The 22,651-nt window shown below is 37.8% G+C and overlaps 1 protein-coding gene across 3 annotated transcripts in view; it reads left to right on the top strand.

The window, feature by feature from the left end:
- LOC105473622 (AT-rich interaction domain 4A) overlaps positions 1–22,651 on the top strand; it is a 75,608-nt gene that overhangs the window by 2,870 nt on the left and 50,087 nt on the right. For all 3 annotated transcript variants that reach the window (XM_011727491.2, XM_011727489.2, XM_011727490.2), the window contains exons 3-8: positions 149–259; positions 3,377–3,442; positions 4,456–4,546; positions 17,699–17,778; positions 17,868–17,962; positions 22,393–22,525. In XM_011727491.2, coding sequence (XP_011725793.1) covers positions 149–259; positions 3,377–3,442; positions 4,456–4,546; positions 17,699–17,778; positions 17,868–17,962; positions 22,393–22,525 — 576 coding nt within the window. The remainder of the gene's footprint in view (positions 1–148; positions 260–3,376; positions 3,443–4,455; positions 4,547–17,698; positions 17,779–17,867; positions 17,963–22,392; positions 22,526–22,651) is intronic.

Raw genomic sequence — 22,651 nt, 5'->3', positions numbered from 1 at the left:
CTTTCGGGTATTTTTCAAATTTTCAATGATATTAATAAGCAAATCATTTTGTTATTTTTCATGCTTCAAACACAACCTTTTAATAAGACTTGAAGTTAGAGCAGGGAGGCATAGTAATGACATTCACAGTTTATGTTCCTTTCACCAGGCGGCGGATGAGCCTGCCTACCTGACAGTGGGAACTGATGTCAGTGCCAAGTACCGGGGTGCCTTCTGTGAGGCAAAAATTAAGACTGTGAAAAGGCTGGTGAAAGTTAAGGTAATATTTGTTTTTATGCAATAGTTTTATTAGCTGTAGATTGAAGAAATTTGAGGAGAGAGACACTGCAAATCAGCATTTTATTGAGTCATTATATGCCCTTTATATACTATACTTACAGGAAAAAAGCACATCAAAATTCAAGAAATAAAGAACTCAGAAGGAGAAATTATTCCAAAATGCTACCACCAAAATACCATGCTCATGATATTTCCTGTCATTTGGATCTTAACTATTTGTGGTGGCATACTTGGACTGTAATCTATTTTCTCCCCTCATTTAATGTTCAGGTAGAGACAATTTCAGTGTTTAAGACAATATAAATAACAACAGGAATTATGTTTTCAAGACAGTGTAAAAAAGCATTAAAAAAGTTTATTTTGGGGGTGGGCATAGTGGCTTATGCCTGTAATCCCAGCACTTTGGGACACTGAGGCGGGTGGATCACCTGAGGTCAGGAGTTTGAAACCAGCCTGACCAACATGGTGAAATCCCGTCTCTACGAAAAATACAAAAATTAGCTGGGTGTGGTGGCGGGCACCTGTAATCCCAGCTACTCAGGAGGCTGAGACAGGAGAATTGCTTGAACCCGGGAGGCGGAGGTTGCAGTGAGCCAAGGTTATGCCATTGCATTCCAGCCTGGGCAACAGAGCGAGACTCCATCTCCAAAATATAAAAAAATTAACCTGGCGTGCACATCTGTAGTCCCAGCTACTCGGGAGGCTGAGGCAGGAGAATCGCTTGAACCCAGGAGGTGGAGGTTGCAGTGAGCCGAAATCGCACCACTGCACTCCAGCCTGGGTGACAGAGAGAGGTTGACTAAAAAAATATATATATATTTTTGACTGTGCAAGGTGGCTCACACCTGCAGTCCCAGCACTTGGGGAGCCTGAGTGGGGGGATTGCTTGAGCCAAGGAATTCAAGACCAGCCTGGACAACATAGTGAGACCTGATCTGTCCAGAAAAAAAAAATTAAAAAATTAGCCAAGTGTGGTGACAGGCACCTGTGGTCCCAGCTACTCTGGAGGCAGAGGTGAGAGAATTGCTTGAGCCTGGAAGGTCAAGACTGTAGTGAACTGTGATTGTGCCACTGCACTGCAGGCCAGATGACAGGGCAAGACCCTGTCTCAAAAAAAAAATTTTTTTTAAAGATGCTTTTACTCAGAAATAACTTTTTTTGGTGATTCCTGCCAGTCATTTTCTTATATGAATATATTTTTAATAGTCTTTATTACTTTATATGAAATACAAAAGTAATCTATGCTTATTATAAACATTTTTAACATTATGGAGGCATATAATATAGTTCATGAAGTCTTAAAAAATTTTATTGAAGTTGATTAATAATTTCACATATTCATTGGCTACATAGTCATGTTTTGATACATATAATATATGGTGATTAAATCAAAATAATTTGCATATCCGTCATCTGAAACATTTTTCATTTATTTGTGTTGGGAATATTCAGTATCCTCCTCTTAGCCATTTGAAACCATGTAATATAGCATTGTTAACTAGTCATCCTATAGTGGTGTGGAACACTGTGAAAGTCCTTTTTGATATGACTCCAAAGAGATTTGATGTGGTCTTCCAGATTTTTTTTACTGTGCCAGTCGTAAAATTATTGTCATTGGTATTGGATCATGCTATATTGCAGTTTGCTTTATTCACTTATATATCTGATGTTTTCCTACCAGAATTAAGCACCATAAAAGGAGGAAACGTCTGACTTGTTCTATGCCCAACACATAGAGTAGTGCCTGATACATAGTGGACACTCAAAATTTGTTGAATGAATCAATGAACTAGAGCAGTGATTCCTAAAGTGTGGCCCCAGACCAGTAGCATCAGCCTTTCTTGGGAACTTGTTCCAAATGCAAATTTTCCCCACCCCAGATCTACTTCATCAGAAACTCTGGGGGTAAGATCCAGTAATTGTATTTTAATAAGCCCTTTAAATATTTCTGATGCATGTTAAAAGTTTAAGAATCAGGCTGGGCACGGTGGGTCATGCTTGTAATCCCAGCACTTTGGGAAGTCAGAGTGGGCAGATCACTTGAGGCCAGAAGTTTGAGACCCACCTGGCCAAAATGTTGAAACCCCGTCTCTAGTAAAAATGCAAAAAATTAGCCAGACATGGTGGTACATGCCTGTAATCCCAGCTATGTGGGAGGCTGAGGCATGAGAATTGCTTGAGCTGGGGAAGTGGAGGTTGAGACCCTGTCTGGGGGGAAAAAAAAAAGTTTGAGAAACATTGACTAGAGGAGTGTGATTTGTAGGGTAAATAGATGTATCTATGATTATTATAAAACTTATGTATCAATTTTCTTGATGAACCTTCAAGTATTATTAGGATAGGATGTCAATTGACATTCATTTCTTTTTGTTTCATATAGTGTTTTTATCATGTCAGCTATGTAGGATTTGATTACTCTATTTGGGATTCTTTAACAATTCAAATTTGGTATTAGTATTGTGTGTGTGTTCTTATTTACTTAAAATTAATACAACGATTGTTTTAGGAGGTCTTATCATGCATTACCTAGATTCTGAATTTATTTGGACCATCTTATTTGGACCATAGTAACCAGCCATCTATTATGGATGGTTACTCTGTGTATTTAGATGTGTAGTAGAAGGGAGCACTTGTTTGTATCATTGCATATTATGATTATTGTTTAGCTTCACTTTATAAAGGATCAGAGTTGTGGTTTTAATTTGTTTACCTTTCATATAGGCAATACAGTTTGATACTTTTTTTGTGTGTGTGTGTACTTGGTGACAGTCAGAACCTTTTATGACTTGTTGATAAAAAGCAATAAAGGCAGTTTTTTTTTTACAGTAATCACTACAGATTATTATATAGTTCATTCAGTAAACAGTTATTGAGTGCTGGTAATATGCATTGACACTTGCTAACTGTTGGGGATATAGCAATGAAGGGAGGACTCAGCCCTCAAGGAGCTCACAGTTAATAAGAGAATGTAGTAAGTATTATAGCAGAGGTCACCACAGCATGCTAAGAAAGCATAAAGACATTATTGTTACAGTGTTACTGTAAATGTATTTGTTTTAAAAGTAATATGCAAATTACCGTGCAAAATGTTTTTCAGGTACTCCTGAAACAGGACAATACCACGCAATTGGTACAAGATGACCAAGTAAAGGGTCCTTTAAGAGTATGTATGTTGTACAGTTTAAAATCTAAAATAATCATAGATTTATACCGTATTTACTGAATTTACATTTCTACATAGACTTAACATTTATGAGAATGTTAGTCAGAAAACAATACATATGAAGGGTTTAAATATAATTAGTATAAATTATGATATTGCAATGGCTGTATTCTAAGTTTTAGAACACTAAACATCTTTTAGAAGGGTAATTTAATATATATAAACATGTTAAGTTTTTCACCTACCTTTCTGTTTTGAATTCTTGAACTGGATACCTGGCTTTGTTTTTCAAATTGTTGCTGTATCTGAGGTGATGTTTAGCCTTCTAAGTTGAGTATCATAACCGTCAATCTTCGGTTGTTCTAATTTACCAAGCAAGCTATATTCACTTCCTAATTCAATTTAATGAATACCTAGATTATGTTTTCCAGCCATTTCTGGCCATTTGTTTATGTAATAAATCTGTTATATCAGAGTACCATTTTGGTTAATATCTGATATACAAAGGTCTGGAAACTGAAAGAAGGTCAACTGGTCCATCCCTATCTCTCCAGGTGAACCTTTATCTAAAAGGTTCCTTAAATACAAATGCTGAATCCAATATTCATATTTCTGTGAAAGAAAATTGATGCTATTTTGGTGGTCTTATAATTTTACAGTTCTTCTATTTAATTTTCTTGAAGTCAGTGTGATATAGTGGAAGAGCTCTAAAGTAAGATTTAAGAGACTGGGCTGTCATGCTGGACTCTGCAAATTATTTTCTCTTTCTGAACTGCAATTTTCCATGTGTAAAGTAGGGGTAATGATAGCTACCTAAATTTTGTCAAAGTGTTTTGGGGCTCAAATTGCATAATACATAGATAAGTACTGTGAATGATAAAGATCTAAGACAGTGTAAGATAGAATTATCATAAGGATGGTATTTATTTTTCTTACCTAGATAATAGAGTTGGTGGAAGTGATTTGGTTTATTTGTTTAAATTTGGTAAGGAAATTTGGATTTCACGTTTTAGGTTGGAGCTATTGTTGAAACAAGGACATCTGATGGATCTTTTCAGGAAGCTATTATCAGCAAGTTGACAGATGCTAGTTGGTATACCGTGGGTAAGTAATTAAGTAATTTAACACATTTAACACATAGATTTGATTTGGACTTTGCATGTATCTGTGTTTTGTGGATAGACCAAATCATTGTGTTGGTGGAGAAATATGTATTATTTCCTATCAGTTTACTGGATATAGCTGGCTAAAATTCTAAGAATGTCCTGTAGGTAACAAAAGTAATTATCTCTTACAGTAGCTTGGCCACTTGTGTCTATTTCATCCAAGAATGTACTTCTATTTTAGGTTATTTTAATGTTTCTCTTCAAGAAGTTTAGATCACATTATTGTGATCACTTTTTCTATAATTACAATTAAAATTCCATAGTTGTGATCTTTATTGTATTGCTACATATTTTATATAAGGGTAATGTAGATGTTGCCAGACAATTTACAGATTTAAAAAATCCTGACCACAGTAGATTCAAGAATAGGTGATTATAACTTAGTTTTTGATTTTTGACACAGTGTGGGTGCTCATATTAACAGCTTTCAAGGTCGGATACGGTGGCTCATGCCTGTAATCCTAGCACTTTGGAAGGCTGAGGCAGGTGGATCACTTGAGGTCGGAAGTTCAAGACCAGCCTGGCCAACATGGTGAAACCCCGTCTCTACTAAAAATACACAAATTAGCCGGGTGGTAATGGCGCATTCCTGTAATCCCAGCTACTCAGGAGGCCGAGGCATGAGAATCGCTTGAGCCTAGGAGGCAGAGGTTGCAGTCAGCCCAGATAGTGCGACTGCACTCCAGCGTGGGTGACAGAGTGAGACTCGTTCTCAAAAAAAACACAAAAAGCAGCTTTCAAGAAAGATATAGATGTTCCTAATATGAATGCATTCTTAACATTCCATTCATAATTTTATACTGGCTTTAGATAACTTTATTGTATTAATAGTAAGAAGCAACAAGTGTCATAATACGTGTAAGTTAAAACCTAAAAGTAGTACTTAAATAGTTGCTGTCATTATGTTGATGAGAATAGCATTAGGTAACATTTTCAAATCTCCTCTCCGTACTTTCAAACTACACAGTCCTGTGGATAACATCCAATCTATAGCATTGTTGGTTTTTATACTTATTTCTTCGTTTAAGAGGTATAATTATTTTGTGGTTTTCTTGTAGAAATAAAAGAAATGACCATTTAGGTTTACTTTTAGTTTACTTGATTTGTTGCTTTGGGTAAAAATCATTCCAGTTGATGCTCATTGTTGTGAAGAACTATGCTTTGGTTAAAAATGTCTCCGTCTTACCCTGTGCCTTCTATTAGTAGTACCAGTTTGCTATGTGTAACTACTTTTTTCGAACCTCTTTTATTCTTCCTGTACTTGCTAGAATTTAGTGTTGGTTCACAGTGGTGCTATTCTGAACTACATATTTTTAGGAAGCTTAGTTGTGGCTATTGATATTTGTTAAATATTTAAAAACTAAGTGGCCGAATGTGGTGGCTCACACCTGTAATCCCAGCACTTTGTGGGGGCGAGGTGGGTGGATCACTTGAGGTCAAAAGTTCGAGACCAGCCTGGCCAACATGGTGAAACCTTGTCTCTACTAAAAATACAAAAATTAGCTGGCTGTGGTGGCAGGCGTCTGTAATCCCAGCTACTCATGAGGCTGAGGCGGGAGAATCGCTTGAATCTGGGAGGCAGAGGTTGCAGTAAGCCTAGATCATCCCATTGTACTCCAGCCTGGGCAACAAGAGCAAAACTATCTCAAAACAAATAAAAACTAAACTTAATGTTAACTCTTAGAGATTAAGTAAATATACCTTTGCTGTATTAAACTAAGACCTGATAAAAATTACAGGTGTGTGTAGAATCACTGGAAAATATATGATGGATATTCGAATACTAATATTGCATATTATATTGTACTCACTATAAAGGTTGTAGTCACGTTACTTATGAAGCTTTACTGATAAAATGCATATGCTCTACAGAAGGGTTACTTTTCAAGTTTTCTCATTTTGGGTTTCTTTATCCCAGAGTAGTTATTCAATTATGAATAGCAACCTTTGTCCTCTACATGAGTAGCATTTTAGTGTTTCTAAAAACTAGTCACTACTAAGCATTCTCTATGGTGATTTTCTGTGTTGGATAATTACAGAAGAAATTGTATAATTCTTGTTCTCAAAGAGCTGTAGAATCTTAATTGCATATAATTGAGGTATCAAGCATTAGTGTACATAAGAATCACTTGGTGCTTGCTTAGAAAAATGAGGATTTGAGGACGCCAAGCCTCTCTAAATAGTAGGCCTGGGGTTGGCAATACAAGAATGTTTTAGTAAGCATGTCAGTGATTCTGATGCAGGTAGTTCACACTTATAAAAACAGGGAAAAACAGATTTATTTGGGAGACAAATTCAAAATATTAAAGATTTTTGCAGTTACATGCATGAAGGAAATTCATAAAAAGATTTTGAAAGGTACTGTTCCATTGAGAAAACTCAAGATAGCACTGCTATGAAGAACATTTAGATATTGAAGGAAGTGGATCACATAAAGAATGATCAGAGTATAATGACCTAAGTTATCAGTTGATTTAAAAAAACAGTAAAATGAAATGTAAACCTCTTGGCTCATGAACATCCTGTATTTTTCTTTCAGTGAGTATCCACTACCTATTGGGTTTAATTGCTCTTTTCTGGAATTTTTCTTGATTTCTAGTTCCTAGCAAAGTATTATGTGGGTATAATCAGAAAATTATTCAAAGTGTTTATGACCTCCATTACCTTTTTGGTTTCATGAGATACCAGAAATTATGTCAGATTATTAAAAATAAAACAAGAGGATACCACATTGCTGGTTTGGATCAAATAGGAGTTATGATCATTAGTGATCTAAAGTTATCATTAGAGTCAGCGATAGCAACTGCTTCTTACATAATATGGGTATCAATTTCCCTTCTGTTAAACTTGATTAACCAATTTTGAAAGAGATTATGGATATAGTATGACTCAGTTTTTAAAATATCTGATAATATCTTACCCTCTGATGGTTTATTTCTTTGGTTTGTTTGTTTTTGTTTGTTTGTTTTAGAGGCAGGTGTTGCTCTGTTGCTTTTGTTCAGTAGCACTATCATAGCTCCCCGCAGCCCCGAATTCCTGGGCTCAAGCAATCTTACCGCCTTAGCCTCCCAAAGTGTTGGGATTACAGGTGTGAACCACTGCTCCCGGCTTCCCCTTTAATGTTGAACAGTAAACAGCACCAACTCAAAGGGATTTTTTGTTTTTGTTTTTGAGCAATAGAAATATTTCCTCTTCTTACCATTCCTACCATAGTTTATTCATTGATAGTTCTTATCCTTGCCATTAAAGATAAGGAATCTGTAATATATGGAAGTGTGTTACCTGTTCAGTCATTCAAAAGGTGTCAAATTGAGCCAAGATATGAGCAGATGAATGGGCTCTATGAGAGATTTGGGCTGGTTAGAGCCCAAATCTCTAGTTATGTTTAAAGAAAAAAGGAGGCCGGGCACGGTGGCTTAAGCCTGTAATCCCAGCACTTTGGGAGGCTGAGACAGGTGGATCACGAAGTCAGGAAATCGAGACCATCCTGGCTAACACGGTGAAACCCCGTCTCTACTAAAAAATACAAAAAACTAGCCGGGTGACGTGGTGGGCGCCTGTAGTCCCAGCTACTCAGGAGGCTGAGGCAGGAGAATGGCGTAAACCCGGGAGGCGGAGCTTGCAGTGAGCTGAGATCCGGCCACTGCACTCCAGCCTGGGTGACAGAGCGAGACTCCGTCTCAAAAAAAAAGAAAAGAGGAATTAATATGTCCAGTTAAATGTTGCCACTAACTCCTGGTGAATACAACTGTCAGTAAAACATTTTGAAGGTACTCTATATTTTGCCTTTTTGTAATATGAAAACATATACTTGAAAAACAAGGAAAAGGTAAAGGATAAAAATTTCAGTAATTCTAGTAATTAACTTTGAAAATGTACACACACACATCATTTATCAAGTTTAGCACTAAAATCTATCATCTATATTAATATGTTTTTGTAACAAGAAATGCTTAAGATTCAGATTATTTTGTACTTTGTAGTTATTGTTTTGAACATTGGTTATATCAGATTTTGTGTAAGTTCTAGTTAATATTGAGTAGAGGAGGTTTAGAATCAACTGGTGAATTAATTAAATTTTGTAGAATGTCCTGCAGGTTTATAAGGTTTTTAATGTAGTCAGACTTGCTTATGACAAATGTTATAATCAAAATCAACCACAAAATGTTTTCAAACCCAGGTGGCTATTCTGACTAGATTATTCGTTAAGAAATAAAGTGGTGGCTAGGCGCGGTGGCTCAAGCATGTAATCCCAGCACTTTGGGAGGCCGAGACGGGCAGATCACGAGGTCAGGAGATCGAGACCATCCGGCTAACACGGTGAAACCCCGTCTCTACTAAAAAAATTCAAAAAAATAGCCGGGTGTGGTGGCGGGCGCCTGTAGTCCCAGCTACTCGGGAGGCTGAGGCAGGAGAATGGCTTAAACCCGGGAGGCGGAGCTTGCAGTGAGCTGAGATGGCGCCACTGCACTCCAGCCTGGGCGACAGAACGAGACTCCGTATCAAAAAAAAAAAAAAAAAAAAAAAAGAAAGAAAGTAGTAAGCAAGAACAATGTGTTTAGTCCTATGATAAGCTTTAACTCCTTTTTTAAATGGCCTTCCCTAAGACTTAGTTCTCTCATGATATTTTCTTAATGTAATTATGTATTTGAGTGTTAATTTCTTAAATTTACAGATTCCTGGAGTTTTTTTTTTTTTTTTTTTTTTTACCTTAGCTGCTGAGGGACTTCTGTAGTTATCACAGATGATTCTATGAATAACAGAACTATTGAAGCTAAAGCAATCTTGATCAAGAAGAACAAAACTGGAGACATACCACCTAATTTCAAAATATACTACAAAGCTATAGTAATCAAAACATCATGATACTGGCATAAAAACAGACACATAGACCAGTGGAACAGAATAGATACCCCAGAAATAAATCCACCTATTTATGGTCATTTGATCTTTGACTAGGGTGCTGGGAGCACATACTGGGGAAAGGACAGTGTCTTCATAAATAGTGTTGGGAAAATTGGATATCTACATATAGAAGAATGGAAGTAGACCCTCATCTTACCCCATATACAAAAACTAACTCTAAGTGTATCAAAGACTTAAGACCTGAAATTGTCAAACCACTAGAGGAAAACGTAGAGGAAAATTTTTTATGACATTGGCCTGGGCATTGACTTTTTTTTTTTTTTTAAATGACCCCAAAAGCAAAATTAGACAACTGGGATTACATCAAACTAAATAGCTTCTACGCAGCAAAAGAAACAATGAAGAGAGTGAAGAGACAACCTTTGGAATTTGAAAAAATACTTGCAAACTATGTATTTGATAAGGGGTTCATATCCAAAATTTATAAGGAACTTAAACAGCTCAATAGCAAGAAAACAGCAAGAAAACAACCCGATTTAGAAAACTGGCGAAGGGCTGGGTGTGGTGGCTCACTGAACACCTGTAATCCCAGCACTTTGGGAGGCCGAGACAGGTGGATCACTTGAGGTCAGGAGTTTGAGACCAGCATGGCCAACATGGTGAAACTCCATCTCTACTAGAATTAGCTGGGCATGGTGGCTCATGCCTGTAATCCCAGCTACTTGGGAGACTGAGGCAGGAGAACCATTTGAACCTGGGAGGTGGAGCTTGCAGTGAGCCGAGATGGCACCACTGCTCTCCAGCCTGGGTGACAGAGCAAGACTCCATCTCAAAAAAAAATTATTTAATATTAATAATATGTATTTATATTATGCAACATGTTTTGAAATATGTATACATTGTGGAATGGCTAAGCAAGCTAATTAACAGGTGGATCACTTCACAGGCTTATTTTTTGTGCGTGGTAAGAACACTCAAAATATACTCTCTTAGCAATTTTCAAGTACACAATACATTGTTATTGGCTAAAACCACCATGTTGTACAATGGAGCTCTTGAACTTATTCCTTCTAACTGAAATTTTGTATCATTTAACCAACGTTTACCCAATCCCTCACCCCCACCTCCCCAACCAAGCTGCCCCCACCCCTGATAACCAACATTCTACTCTCTAATAAGAGTTTGACTTTTTAAGTGAGATCATATGGTATTTGTCCTCCTGTGCCTGGCTTATTTCACTTGGCATAATGTCCCCCAGTTCAACCATGTTGTTACAAATGTCACGATTTCCTTCTTTTTAAAAGCTGAATAGTATTTCATTATGTATATATGTTATATCACATTTTCTTTATACATTCATCTGCTCATAGAGACTTAAATTGATCTAATATTTTGGCTATTGTGAATAGTGCTGCAATAAACATGGGAGTACAGATACATCTCTGACATACTAGTTTCATTCTTCGGTTATATACCCAGGAGTGGAATTGCTGGATCATTTGGTAGTTCTATTTTTAGTTTTTTGAGGAACTTCTATGCTATTTTCCATGATGGCTATACTAATTTACTTTCCCACCAATGGTGGGCAAGGATTGCCTTTTCTCCATATCCTTGCCATTGCCTGTAACCTTTTATCTTCTTGATAATAGCCATTCTAGCAGGTGTGAGGTGAAATCTCTTTGTAGTTTGTATTTGCATTTCCCTGATGATTATTACTGATGTTGAACACTTCTTCACATATCTCTGGGCCATTGGTATATTTGCTTTTGAGAAATGTCTATTCAGGTCCTTTGCCCATTATTTTTATTTATTTATTTATTTTTAGATGAGAGTCTTGCTCTGTCCCCCAGGCTGGAGTGCAGTGGCATGATCTTGGCTCCCTGCAACCTCCACCTCTAGGGTTCAAGTAATTTACTCCATTATGTGAAGAATTCTATAATTTTGTTAATCATAACTGCTGTACCCTGATATAACAATAATGATACTTAATTTTCCAAAGACAGAATTCATTACTTCCTTCTCTGACTTCATTTTATACTTCTGTTTCATGCCTATTATGTCTTTTGATACCCCCTTAACTAAAATGTAGCTCATCAGTTAACTTTCTGATTCTCGGTTTCTTTATCTATAAAAGGAGGATAGTGGTTCCTACTTTGCAGAGGCTGTTGTGAGGATTAGGACATGGTAAAAGCTTAATAAGTGATAGCCAATTATATTTTAGATAAAATTAATTTACTGTTATTATTTTACTATCTTTCAGTATCAGTGCTGTGATAACAGGGAAATGAGTCTTTTGTATTTAGTAGTTGATCAGATCCTTTCATTTGAATTCTAGCTGATTAGGGTTAGGATTTGTGTGTGTGTTTGCATTGGCATTATTTTGTCTATTGTGTTTAGTATGGTTGGTGTTACCGTGAAATTCTCAGCTTTGTCATTTTCCTCTTAATAGATTTTAATATTTTAATCCCTATTAGGATTCTCTAGAGAGCCAGTAAGATATAGATAGATGATAGATAGATAGATTGATATGAGAGGGGATTTCTTAGAAGTCCCAACCTTTTTAGCACCAGGGACCGGTTTCGTGAAAGACAGTTTTTCCATGGATGGGAGTGCTGGGGGATGGTTTCAGGATGAAACTCTTCCACTTTAGATCATCAGGCATTAGCGTCTCATAAGGAATGCACAACCTATTGGTAGATCCCTTGTTGGTGCAGTTCACAAGGGTTTGCATTCCTATGAGATTCTAATGCTGCTGCTGATCTGACAGGAGGTGGAGCTCAGGTGGTAATGCTTGCTTGCGTACCACTCACCTGCTGTGCGGTCCGGTTACCAACAGGCCATGGTCTGGTATGGGTTTGTGGCCTGGGGGTCGCATACCCCAGTGTTAGAGAAATTTGCTCATGATATTATGAAGGCTGAGAATGACCATGACAGGCTGTCTGTAAGCTGGAGAACTGAGATGCCAATAGCTAGGCTCCATCCAAATCAGAAAGCCTTAGAACCAGGGAAGCTGAGGATATAATTCTCAATCCCAGGCCAAAGCCTTGAGAATCTGAGGAAATGCTGGTGTAAGGTGCAGAGTCCCAAAGCCAAAGAGCTTGGAGTTCTGATGTCCAAGGGCAGGAGGAGAAGAGTATCCCAGCTCCAGGAGAGAGGAAATCCCTTTCTCTCATTTTTTGTTCTGTCTGGGCCCCCGGCCAGTTGGATGGTACTTGCCCACATCGAGAGTGAATCTTCCCACTTGGTTCACTGACACACGTGCCAGTTTCCTCTGGCACACCCAGAAGTAATTGCTTTACCACTTCTCTAGGTATTCTTAATTCAGTCAAGTTCACATCTAAAATTAACTGTCAAAATACCTAACATAATAACAGAGATACCACTTTTGGTTATATGTGTGTTCTGCTAGACTCAATGAACAATCTATTCAAAAGCCATTTTTGGCAAATATAAGACATTTCATAGAATTATTAAATCCTTGTAGTCTGACTTTTTTTCATCTTAGCATGCTGTAGAAGACAACTAAAAATAAGCTAGACTTGCTATATACAACATTAATTATTTCACTCTTAGAAAAATGATACTCTTCAGTGCCTACAAATGTTGTGTTCTTTTAGATGATAATTCTAACATGCAAGTTAAGAGAGGAAGTTTATTTTAGATAGAGCTTCTTCATGGTTTTGATAATCAGGGATGTCATGATTAATAAGTTCATAATGTTTGTTTTATAAAAAATATAGGAATATAGAAACAGGGTCTCCCTTTGTTGCCCAGGCTGGACTGCAGTGGCAATCATAGCTCCCTGCATTCCTGAACTCTTGGAATCAAGTGATCTCAGCCACTCGAGTAGTTAGAACTGCACACACATGCCACCACACCCAGCTAATTTTTAATTTTTTTTTTGTAAAGACGGAGTCTCACTGTGTTAGCCAGGCTGGTCTCCAACTCCTGGACTCAAGGGATTCTCCTGCCTTGACCTCCCCAAGCACCAGAATTACAAGTGTGAGCCATCACACCCCCCTATTGTTGAGTTTTCTGTTTGTGTTTCAGAAAATCTTGAAAAATTACATTATTTAACAAATTTATAAAGTACTCAAAAACATATATTTGTATAATTTTGTGAATTAAAAAAATCTTAGTCTGGGTGCAGTGGCTCATACCTGTAATCCCAGCACTTTGGAAGGCCAAGGTGGGCGGAACACTTGAGGCCAGGAGTTCAAGACCTCGGTCAACATGGTGAAACCCTGTCTTTACTAAAAATCCAGAAGTTAGCCGGGCCTGGTGATGTGCACCTGTAATCCAAGCTACTTGGGAGGCTGAGGCACGAGAATCACTTGAACTTGGGAGGTGGAGGTTACGGTGAGCCAGGATCACGTCACTACACTCCAGCCTGGGCAACAGAGTGAGACTCTGTCTCTAAATAAATAAATAAATATTACACTATTTCTTTTTGTTCACTTAAAGTTGGGAGGGTTCCTATGTAAAACTGTAAAATAGTTGTTTGTATCATAATCCCCTTTTGAGAAATCCCTTTTTTAATTTTTTAAAAAAAATATTTCTATCCATGATAAGGTATATTTAAGTGAAATGAATTTTTCCTTCCAAAAATCTGATTTTATTTCAAAGTGATTACTGAAATTTTTAAATTGTTGAAATACAGAAATTGCTGAAAAATTTTGTTTGAAATGCTGAAATTGTTCAAATTTTTCATCAGAACATTGTGGTTTAGGGCTGCCATTGATTAATGATAAAACGCTATGGAAAATATTTTGTTATATAAATTTGGAGTGTTGGTCTTACATTCACATTTTCCTTCTTCATACCTCCATTGAAATGTGTGTGGGTCTGGTATCTTCATCTTTGGTATTGTAGGCATTACAAAAGTTGAAAATCTTTCAGGTTTTATTCTTTTTGAAATCTTATACTTACAGATTCTAATACTAACAAGAATTAAGTTGGGTTTGTGATAATTTCATGATTTAAAAATTTTAAGAGAACAGTGGTTAATTTGTTAGACTTGACACTATATGAATCATAATTTTTATATCAAATATTTGGCACCCTATTACTCAAGTGCAGATCAGTGATGTAATCATTGGAGGATGTTGTGTTTTAACTTGTCATTGTGCCTGCAGCTAGTCATTAATTTCTGGATCATTGTGTATAGCACAGCTGCTTTTTTAGAATCGTGGTTCTTTGAGTATGTGCTTCAGGAGTTTTTAATTTTTTTCACATTGTCTCCTGCATGTAAGAGAATCTAAGTGTAGGTATCTGTAGTCTAAGAGGGAGAACTGATTGAAGTAGATAAATATTTAACATGTTGAAAGCTTTTATATAATTTTCTTTTAAAAAACGTATTCATTAAAGGTAATTGTAGGATTTGAAGGCAAAGTGTTTGCTAATAAAACAACCTTTTAAGAAAGTAATTCAGGGCCGGGCGCGGTGGCTCAAGCCTGTAATCCCAGCACTTTGGGAGGCCGAGATGGGCGGATCACGAGGTCAGGAGATCGAGACCATCCTGGCTAACACGGTGAAACCCCGTCTCTACTAAGAAATACAAAAAATAGCCGGGCGAGGTGGCAGCGCCTGTAGTCCCAGCTACTCGGGAGGCTGAGGCCGGAGAATGGCGTGAACCCGGGAGGCGGAGCTTGCAGTGAGCTGAGATCCGGCCACTGCACTGCACTCCAGCCTGGGCTACAGAGCGAGACTCCGTCTCAAAAAAAAAAAAAAAAAAAAAAAAGAAAGAAAGTAATTCAGGATTGTAATTTCATAGGTAACCAATGAAAAGATTCTAAGATACCAAATGAATGTAATGTAGAATTTCTTTTTATTAGCACTAACTTATTTTGTTAGAATGGAAAAGTATCTAGAATTGCGAAATTTAGTACTAAATCTTAATAATTGTTTTTGGGTACATATATATGCTTTCTTCTTGAATGAATATGGATGTTAAGTATTTGAAGTAAAGATTATATCTTATTTCTTCATAACCTGGGGCAATGAGTTACCTTCTGAGAGCATATTCTTAACTTTATAAATGTTGGATGCTAAAATCAGAATACAGTCACAAAAGTTAAACCTATACAATTATCAAAATAATATATTGTTAGTGATTAGGAGACTATTAGGGATAAATTATAAAATTCCTTATCCCATTTCCTTGAAATATTTAAACATAGTCAAGTAGTACGATTGTTTTGTGTTTGTTTTTTAGACGAAGTTTTGCTCTTGTTCTCCAGGCTGGAGTGCAATGGTGTGATCTAGGCTCACCGCAACCGCTGCCTGCCGGGTTCAAGCGATTCTCCTGCCTCAGCCTCCGGAGTAGCTGAGATTACAGACGCGTGCCACTACACCCGGCAAATTTTGAATTTTTAATAGAGACAGGGTTTCTCCATGTTGGTCAGGCAGGTCTCCAACTCCCGACCTCAGGGGGTCCGCCCGCCTCCGCCTCCTAAAGTGCTGAGATTACAGGCGTGAGGCACCATGCCCGGCCAAGTAGTGTGGTTTTTTAAAATATGTAGTAAAGGCCTGGCGCGGTGGCTCATGCCTCTAATCCCAGCACTTTGGGAGGCTGAGGCGGGTGGATCACAAGATCGGGAGATCAAGACCATCCTGGCCAACACGGTGAAACCCGGTCTCTACTAAAAATACAAAAATGTTAGCCGGGCGTGGTGCCTGGCGCCTGTAGTCCCAGCTACTCAGGAGTCTGAGGCAGGAGAATGGCGTGAGCTCGGAAGGCGGAGCTTGCAGTGAGCTGAGATCACGTCGTTGCACTCCCGCCTGGGCGACACAGTGAGACTCTGGCTCAAAAAAAAAAAAAAAGGTAGTAAAAGTAAAATATTTGAGAAAGCTTCTATGTAATTATGATTTTTTTTTAAGTTTCTTTCTTTCTTTCTTTCTTTCTTTCTTTCTTTCTTTCTTTCTTTCTTTCTTTCTTTCTTTCTGTCTTTCTTTCTGTCTTTCTTTCTGTCTTTCTTTCTTGTCTTTCTGTCTTTCTTTCTTTCGACAGAGTCTTGCTCTGTTGCCCAGGCTGGAGTGCAGTGGCGCAATCTCGGCTCATTGCAAGCTCTGCCTCCTGAGTTCACGCCATTCTCCTGCCTCAGCCTCCCGAGTAGCTGGGCCTACAGGCGCCCGCCACCACACCAGGCTAATTTTTTGTATTTTTAGTAGAGACGGGGTTTCACCGTCTTAGCCAGGATGTTCTCCATGTCCTGACCTGGTGATCTGCCCACCTCAGCCTCCCAAAGTGCTGGGATTACAGGCGTGAGCTGCCGCACCTGGTCTAAAGTTTCTTTTTAAAAAAACCTTTTATATTTGTATGTTTTTATTTTTTTTGAGACAGAATCTGGTTTTGCTGTCACCCAGTGGCATAATCATGGCTCACTAACCGTGGTTGAGCCTTGGTTTCTCCCTGCTCAAGCAATAGTTCCACCATGTCCTCTCCAGTAGCTGGGACCACAGGTCCCATGGTGAGCCACCATGCCTGCACTAAAAACTTTATCTTTCTGTTTCCTTATTTCAACCTTTATTGCTAAACTACTCAGCTGGGTACAGTGGCTGATGCCTGTAATCTGAGCACTTTCGGAGGCCTAGGCAGGATCATTTGAGGCCAGGAGTTTGAGACCAACCTGGGTAAAATAGCAAAATCCTGTCTTTTTTTTTTTTTTATTTTTTTAAACAAACTACTTACATCCTTTTCTAACAAAAGAAAGAACTTGTATCTTATGACTTTAGATTTGGCAGCCAGTACATGTGTAGTAGGTTATCATGCAAATAAATAGAAGCAGTAAAATAATTCAGTAGCAATACCAGGAGTCAGTTTCTGGAAGTTAGGGGTACTCTAATATTAAACTTTTGTGGAAAAATCCATACTTTTTTAAAAATCAGGTTTTTGTTCATTCTCCTAGAATTGCAGTTAATTTAATATTTATGCTTTGACTAGGTTGCTAATGAGTTAAGAAGGTGGTTCTGTAGTGATAGTTCTTTCAAAAAAGCCGATGGAGATACTTAAGCAGTTGTGGGCAGCCATTTAACCTGTGTTTTTGTTATCTATAGAATGAAAAATATGGCATGGTATGCTCATTGTAAAGGTTTTGAAAAATGACTAAAATAATGGTTCTTACAAATATTAAGCTCTAATTAATAGCAATAATAGCATTCTGTGCTTTTAAGTTTTTATTTCATTAGTATGCATAAATTCTCTGATATTTTGTGCTTATTATAGTGTTTGATGATGGTGACGAGCGAACATTGAGACGTACCTCGCTTTGTCTGAAAGGAGAGAGACATTTTGCAGAGAGTGAGGTAGGGTGACATGGATGGACTATTTGGATTGAACTACAGGTACTGATCTAGAGGTAAAACGTGATTTAATTAATCTGTTTCTTATACAGACACTTGACCAGCTTCCATTAACAAATCCAGAGCATTTTGGAACTCCAGTAATTGCAAAGAAGACAAACAGGGGAAGGAGGTCTTCTCTTCCTGTGTGAGTTTTTTCGTATATGGTATCATTTTAATTACAATAATTAGAACATTAAACAAGTGATTTTCTTAGGATGGCTAAATTCATTTGGGTAAGCTTTCCATAGCATATTGTATCCTTATGTTAGACATTTTATGCTGAGTGGACCTTGTTCTTGATTATTCCCATTATTTGCCAGGAATGATAACAACTCTTATTTTAAAAAGATTATTTTTAAGTTACTTTGCCAAAGTTTTTTTTGTTTTGTTTTGGATTTTGTTTTTTGAGATGGAGTCTCGCTCTGTCGCCCAGGCTGGAGTGCGGTGGTGCAATCTCGGCTCACTGCGGCCTTGGCTAACTGCAACCTCTGCCTCCCGAGTTCAAGCAAGTCTCCTGCCTCAGCCTCCTGAGCAGCTGGGACTACAGGCACATGCCACCACACCCAGCCACTTTTTTTTTTTTTTTTTTTTTGTATTTTTAGTAGAGACAGGGTTTCACCGTACTGGCCAGGCTGGTCTCGAACTCCTGACCTCGTCATCCACCTGCTTCAGCCTCCCAAAGTGCTGGGATTACAGGCATGAGCCACCACGCCCAGCCTGAGCCACTGCACCCGGCCCAAAATTTTTAACTGATATGATGATTTTTCTATTTTAAGTGAGTATATGTTTTTTATCTTTTACTTCAAAAACATTTCAAACTTAAAGATTGCAAGAATAATACATGAATGTCTGTGTGAATGTCTATATACTTTTTTTTTTCCGTGTTTTTTTTTTTTTTTTTTTTTTTTGTGAGATGGAGTTTCACTGTGCCACCAAGGCTGGAGTGCAGTGGCACGATCTTGGCTCACTGCAGCCTTTGCCTCCCAGGTTCAAGTGATTCTCCTGCCTCAGTCTCCTGAGTAGTTGGGATTACAGATGCGCCACCACGCCTGGCTAGTTTTTGTATTTTCAGTAGAGACGGGATTTCACTATGTCGGCCAAATGGGTTTCAAACTCCTGACCTCAAGTGATTCGCCCTTCTTGGCCTCCCAAAGTGCTGGCTGGGATTATAGGTGTGAGCCACTGCACCTGGCCTAATGTCTATGTACGCTTTATCTAGATTTACTAGTTCTTAACATTTTTCACACATTTGCTTTATGATTCCTTCTCTCTATATATACAAATTTTTTTCTTTTTTTTTTTTGAGATGGAGTCTCACTCTGTCGCCAGGCTGGAGTGCAGTGGCGCAATCTCAGCTTATTGCAGCCTCTGCCTCCCGGGTTCAAGTGATTCTCCTGCCTCAACCTTCCGAGTAGCTGGAACTACAGGTGCGTGCCACCACGCCCAGCTAATTTTTGTATTTTTAGTAGAGCCAGGGTTTCACCTGTTGGCCAGGATGATTTTGATCTCTTGACCTCGTGATCCACCCGTCGCGGCCTCCCAAAGTGTTGGGACACTCCCAGCCTATACTAATTATTTTTATGTTTTGTAATAATAATTTTATTTTGCTGAACTATTTGAGAGGAAGTGGCAAGCATCATGATCCTTTATCATTAAATATTTAAGAACAAGGAGATGCTTTTACGTAACCAAAGTATGAATACCAAATTTAGAAAATTTAACATTGATGGACTACTATCATATGGTTAATATTTCAAACTTTGCCAGTTATTCCAATAAAAGCCTTTATAGCATCCCCCAGTTCCCCTGATTCCAGGATCCAATTCAAGATCATGCATTGCATTTAGTTTATATGGTTCTTGAGTCTCCTTTAATCTGAAAAAATTGTGCAGCCTTTGTTTTCCCCATGACGTTGACATTTTTGAAGAATACATGACAATAGTCTTGTAATCTTTTCCCTTATATACGTTTGTCAGATTGTTTTCTCATTGTTAGATTCAGGTTATACATTATACTCCATAAGTGATGTTGTGTCCTGAAGGAAAGCCCAGCAAGAAGTATTATCAGTTTGTCCCATACCTGGTGATACTACCTTTGATCACCTGGTTAGTGTGGTGTCTGCCAAATTTCTCAACTTCAGAATTACTATAGTTACCATTTTTCCCCTTTGTAATTTGTAAATCTACGTGGAGATACTTTGAGACTACTTAAATATTCTATTCTCTGTCAAACTTCCATTTTCAAGTTTTATCTACTAATAATTCTTGCCTGAATCAGTTAGTACTATTATGATAGCAAAATGCTGATTTTTCTAATTTTTCATTCTTGCTACATTTTTTAGTTACCATTTAGCTATAATGAAATTCTTTTCCTAATGCTATGGATTCTAATTTTACTTAATGGGTTATAATTCAGGTTGTTCCAGATTTAGCCAAGGGAGCCTTTCCAGGATGGCTTCTGTGTTCTTTTGATAAGGCCTCACCATTTCTTGAGCACTTTTTCACCTTCTGGCATGACAAGGTATCCTAGGCTCATGTTAATTTTTTCCTGCGCCAACCCTGGAATTGGCCATTTCTACAAGGGTCCCTCATTTATTTTAGTGGGAAATAAGATTTAGAAACCAAGATCCCAGTATTAGATATGTACTCACTGCTCCTGGGGAGTATATAATGAGTATTTTTAAAGGCAAAGTCAAATAACACCTAAGCTGCAAACCAGAAAGTAATAAAAGACCTCTGAGGACCCTAAATGGAAATCCCAACTCAGCCATATACTAGATATATCACTTCGGGAAAATTACTTAACCTCTTTATAGTTAACTGCATTTATGTATAATAACTCAAATCTTCACAAAACCTGCAAGATATTCTCAATTTATAGCTGAGGAAAATGGGAATGGTAATGGCTTGCTGGTTTTTGTATTAGATAATGTATACAATTTTCTTTTTTGTTGTTGTTGTTTTTGTTTTTTGTTTTTTTGAGCCAGAGTCTCATTTTGTCACCCAGACTGGAGCGTAGTGATGTGATCTCAGCTCATTGCAACCTCTGCCTCCCAGGTTCAAGTGATTCTCGTGCCTCAGCCTCCCGAGTAGCCAGGACTACAGGTGTGTGATACCACACCTGGCTAATTTTTGTATTTTAGTAGAGATGGGGTTTTATCATATTCGCCAGGCTGGTCTCCAACTCCTGACCAAGGGATCCACCTGCTTTGGCCTCCCAAAGTGCTGGGATTACAGGCATGAACCACTGCGCCCAGCCGATAATGTGTATAAATTTATCAGTGTGTAATAAGTACTCAGGACATGATATATATTTAATAATTCAATACCCAGTATTTTATTTATGAACTACCTCCATAGACTTCTACTGAAAACTCCCTTATACTTATTTTATAATTTTAACAAGTTGAGTTATCAGGTTTCTCAGAGTGCAGCCGATTGGAAGATGTGTCAAAAGGAAATATAGGAAAAATTAGCAGATGCAGTCAATAAAGAAAACTGTGGAGTCTCACAGCTGAGAAGTCTATGAGAAGAAAAGAAGGACTAAAACCATAAAAATATAATGAACTAAGTGGTTTTGAGCCATTTAAGAATTAATAAGAGTTAATAGCTCTGTGTACTTTAGTAAACTCCAACATTATCAATATATTGCGGGATGTCTTCAAGAAGATGTCAAATTCAATATACATTCATTAGGAGCTCAAATGGGGAATACATAGTTATTTTTATTTTAAAAGTGTAGGCTTGGCTGGGCACGGTGCCTCACACCTGTAGTTCCAGCACTTTGAGAGGCCGAGGTGGGTGGCTCATGAGGTCAGGAGTTCAAGACCAGCCTGGCCAACATGGTGAAACCCTGTCTCTTCTAAAAATACAAAAATTAGCTAGGTGTGGTGGCACATGCCTATAATCCCAGCTACTCGGGAGGCTGAGGCAGGAGAATCGCTTGAACCCCGGGAGGCAGAGGTTGCAGTAAGCTGAGATAGTAACACTGCACTCCAGCCTGGGTGACAAAGCGAGACTCCATTTCCAAATATACACACACACACACGTATGTACATATATATACACATATATACACACACATATATATAAATATGTATGCTTAAAATTTGTTGACACTTAAGGGTAAACTTTAGTTACCCAGATAAGTTACCTTAAGTAAACCCTTATGGGTGTTTTCATAGCCAGATATTTTCGTAGCCAGTTAGAAAATTAAAGTTATGTTATCTGGCATAAAAATAGAAAGGCAATCTTAAAAAAAAAAAAGTATTTGGCATAATAAGTATTTAATGGTGTTGTAATTAGGTTTTTCTGTCCCAGCTGGTGTTGGCATGAGAGCCTAAGCCTAAGCACTCACTGATCTAGTGAAGTGGACTCAGAGTTACCATAGACAGCTCAGGACTACATACTTCTGTGAGGCTAAGGAAGGACCCATGTCTTCAATTATAATAAGAATGAAGAGGCTACTACTTCAGGGTAATCCATTAGGAATTGAATTGACTATATTAAATTCACAGTAATCTGTATCAAATAATTATTTGTGTTAGGATAATGATCAAGTTATTCTAACTTTTAGTACCGAAGATGAAAAGGAAGAAGAAAGTAGTGAAGAGGAAGATGAAGACAAGCGCCGTCTCAATGATGAATTACTAGGAAAAGTTGTAAGTGTGGTGTCTGCAACTGAGAGGACTGAATGGTACCCTGCTTTGGTAGGTAAAGTTTCTTTGCAAAGTTAATCAGCCATCTAAATATTTGTTTAAAATGGATTTTTAAAAAGCATTTAAAATATTTTGAAAATATTAAACAAATTTGGACTTTATTGGAGATTTTTTTAA

Source organism: Macaca nemestrina, chromosome 7 (assembly GCF_043159975.1).
Source record: "Macaca nemestrina isolate mMacNem1 chromosome 7, mMacNem.hap1, whole genome shotgun sequence".
NCBI lineage: Eukaryota > Metazoa > Chordata > Mammalia > Primates > Cercopithecidae > Macaca > Macaca nemestrina.
Note: the sequence above shows the minus strand (reverse complement) of the source record. Positions and strands in the feature narration are given on the sequence as shown.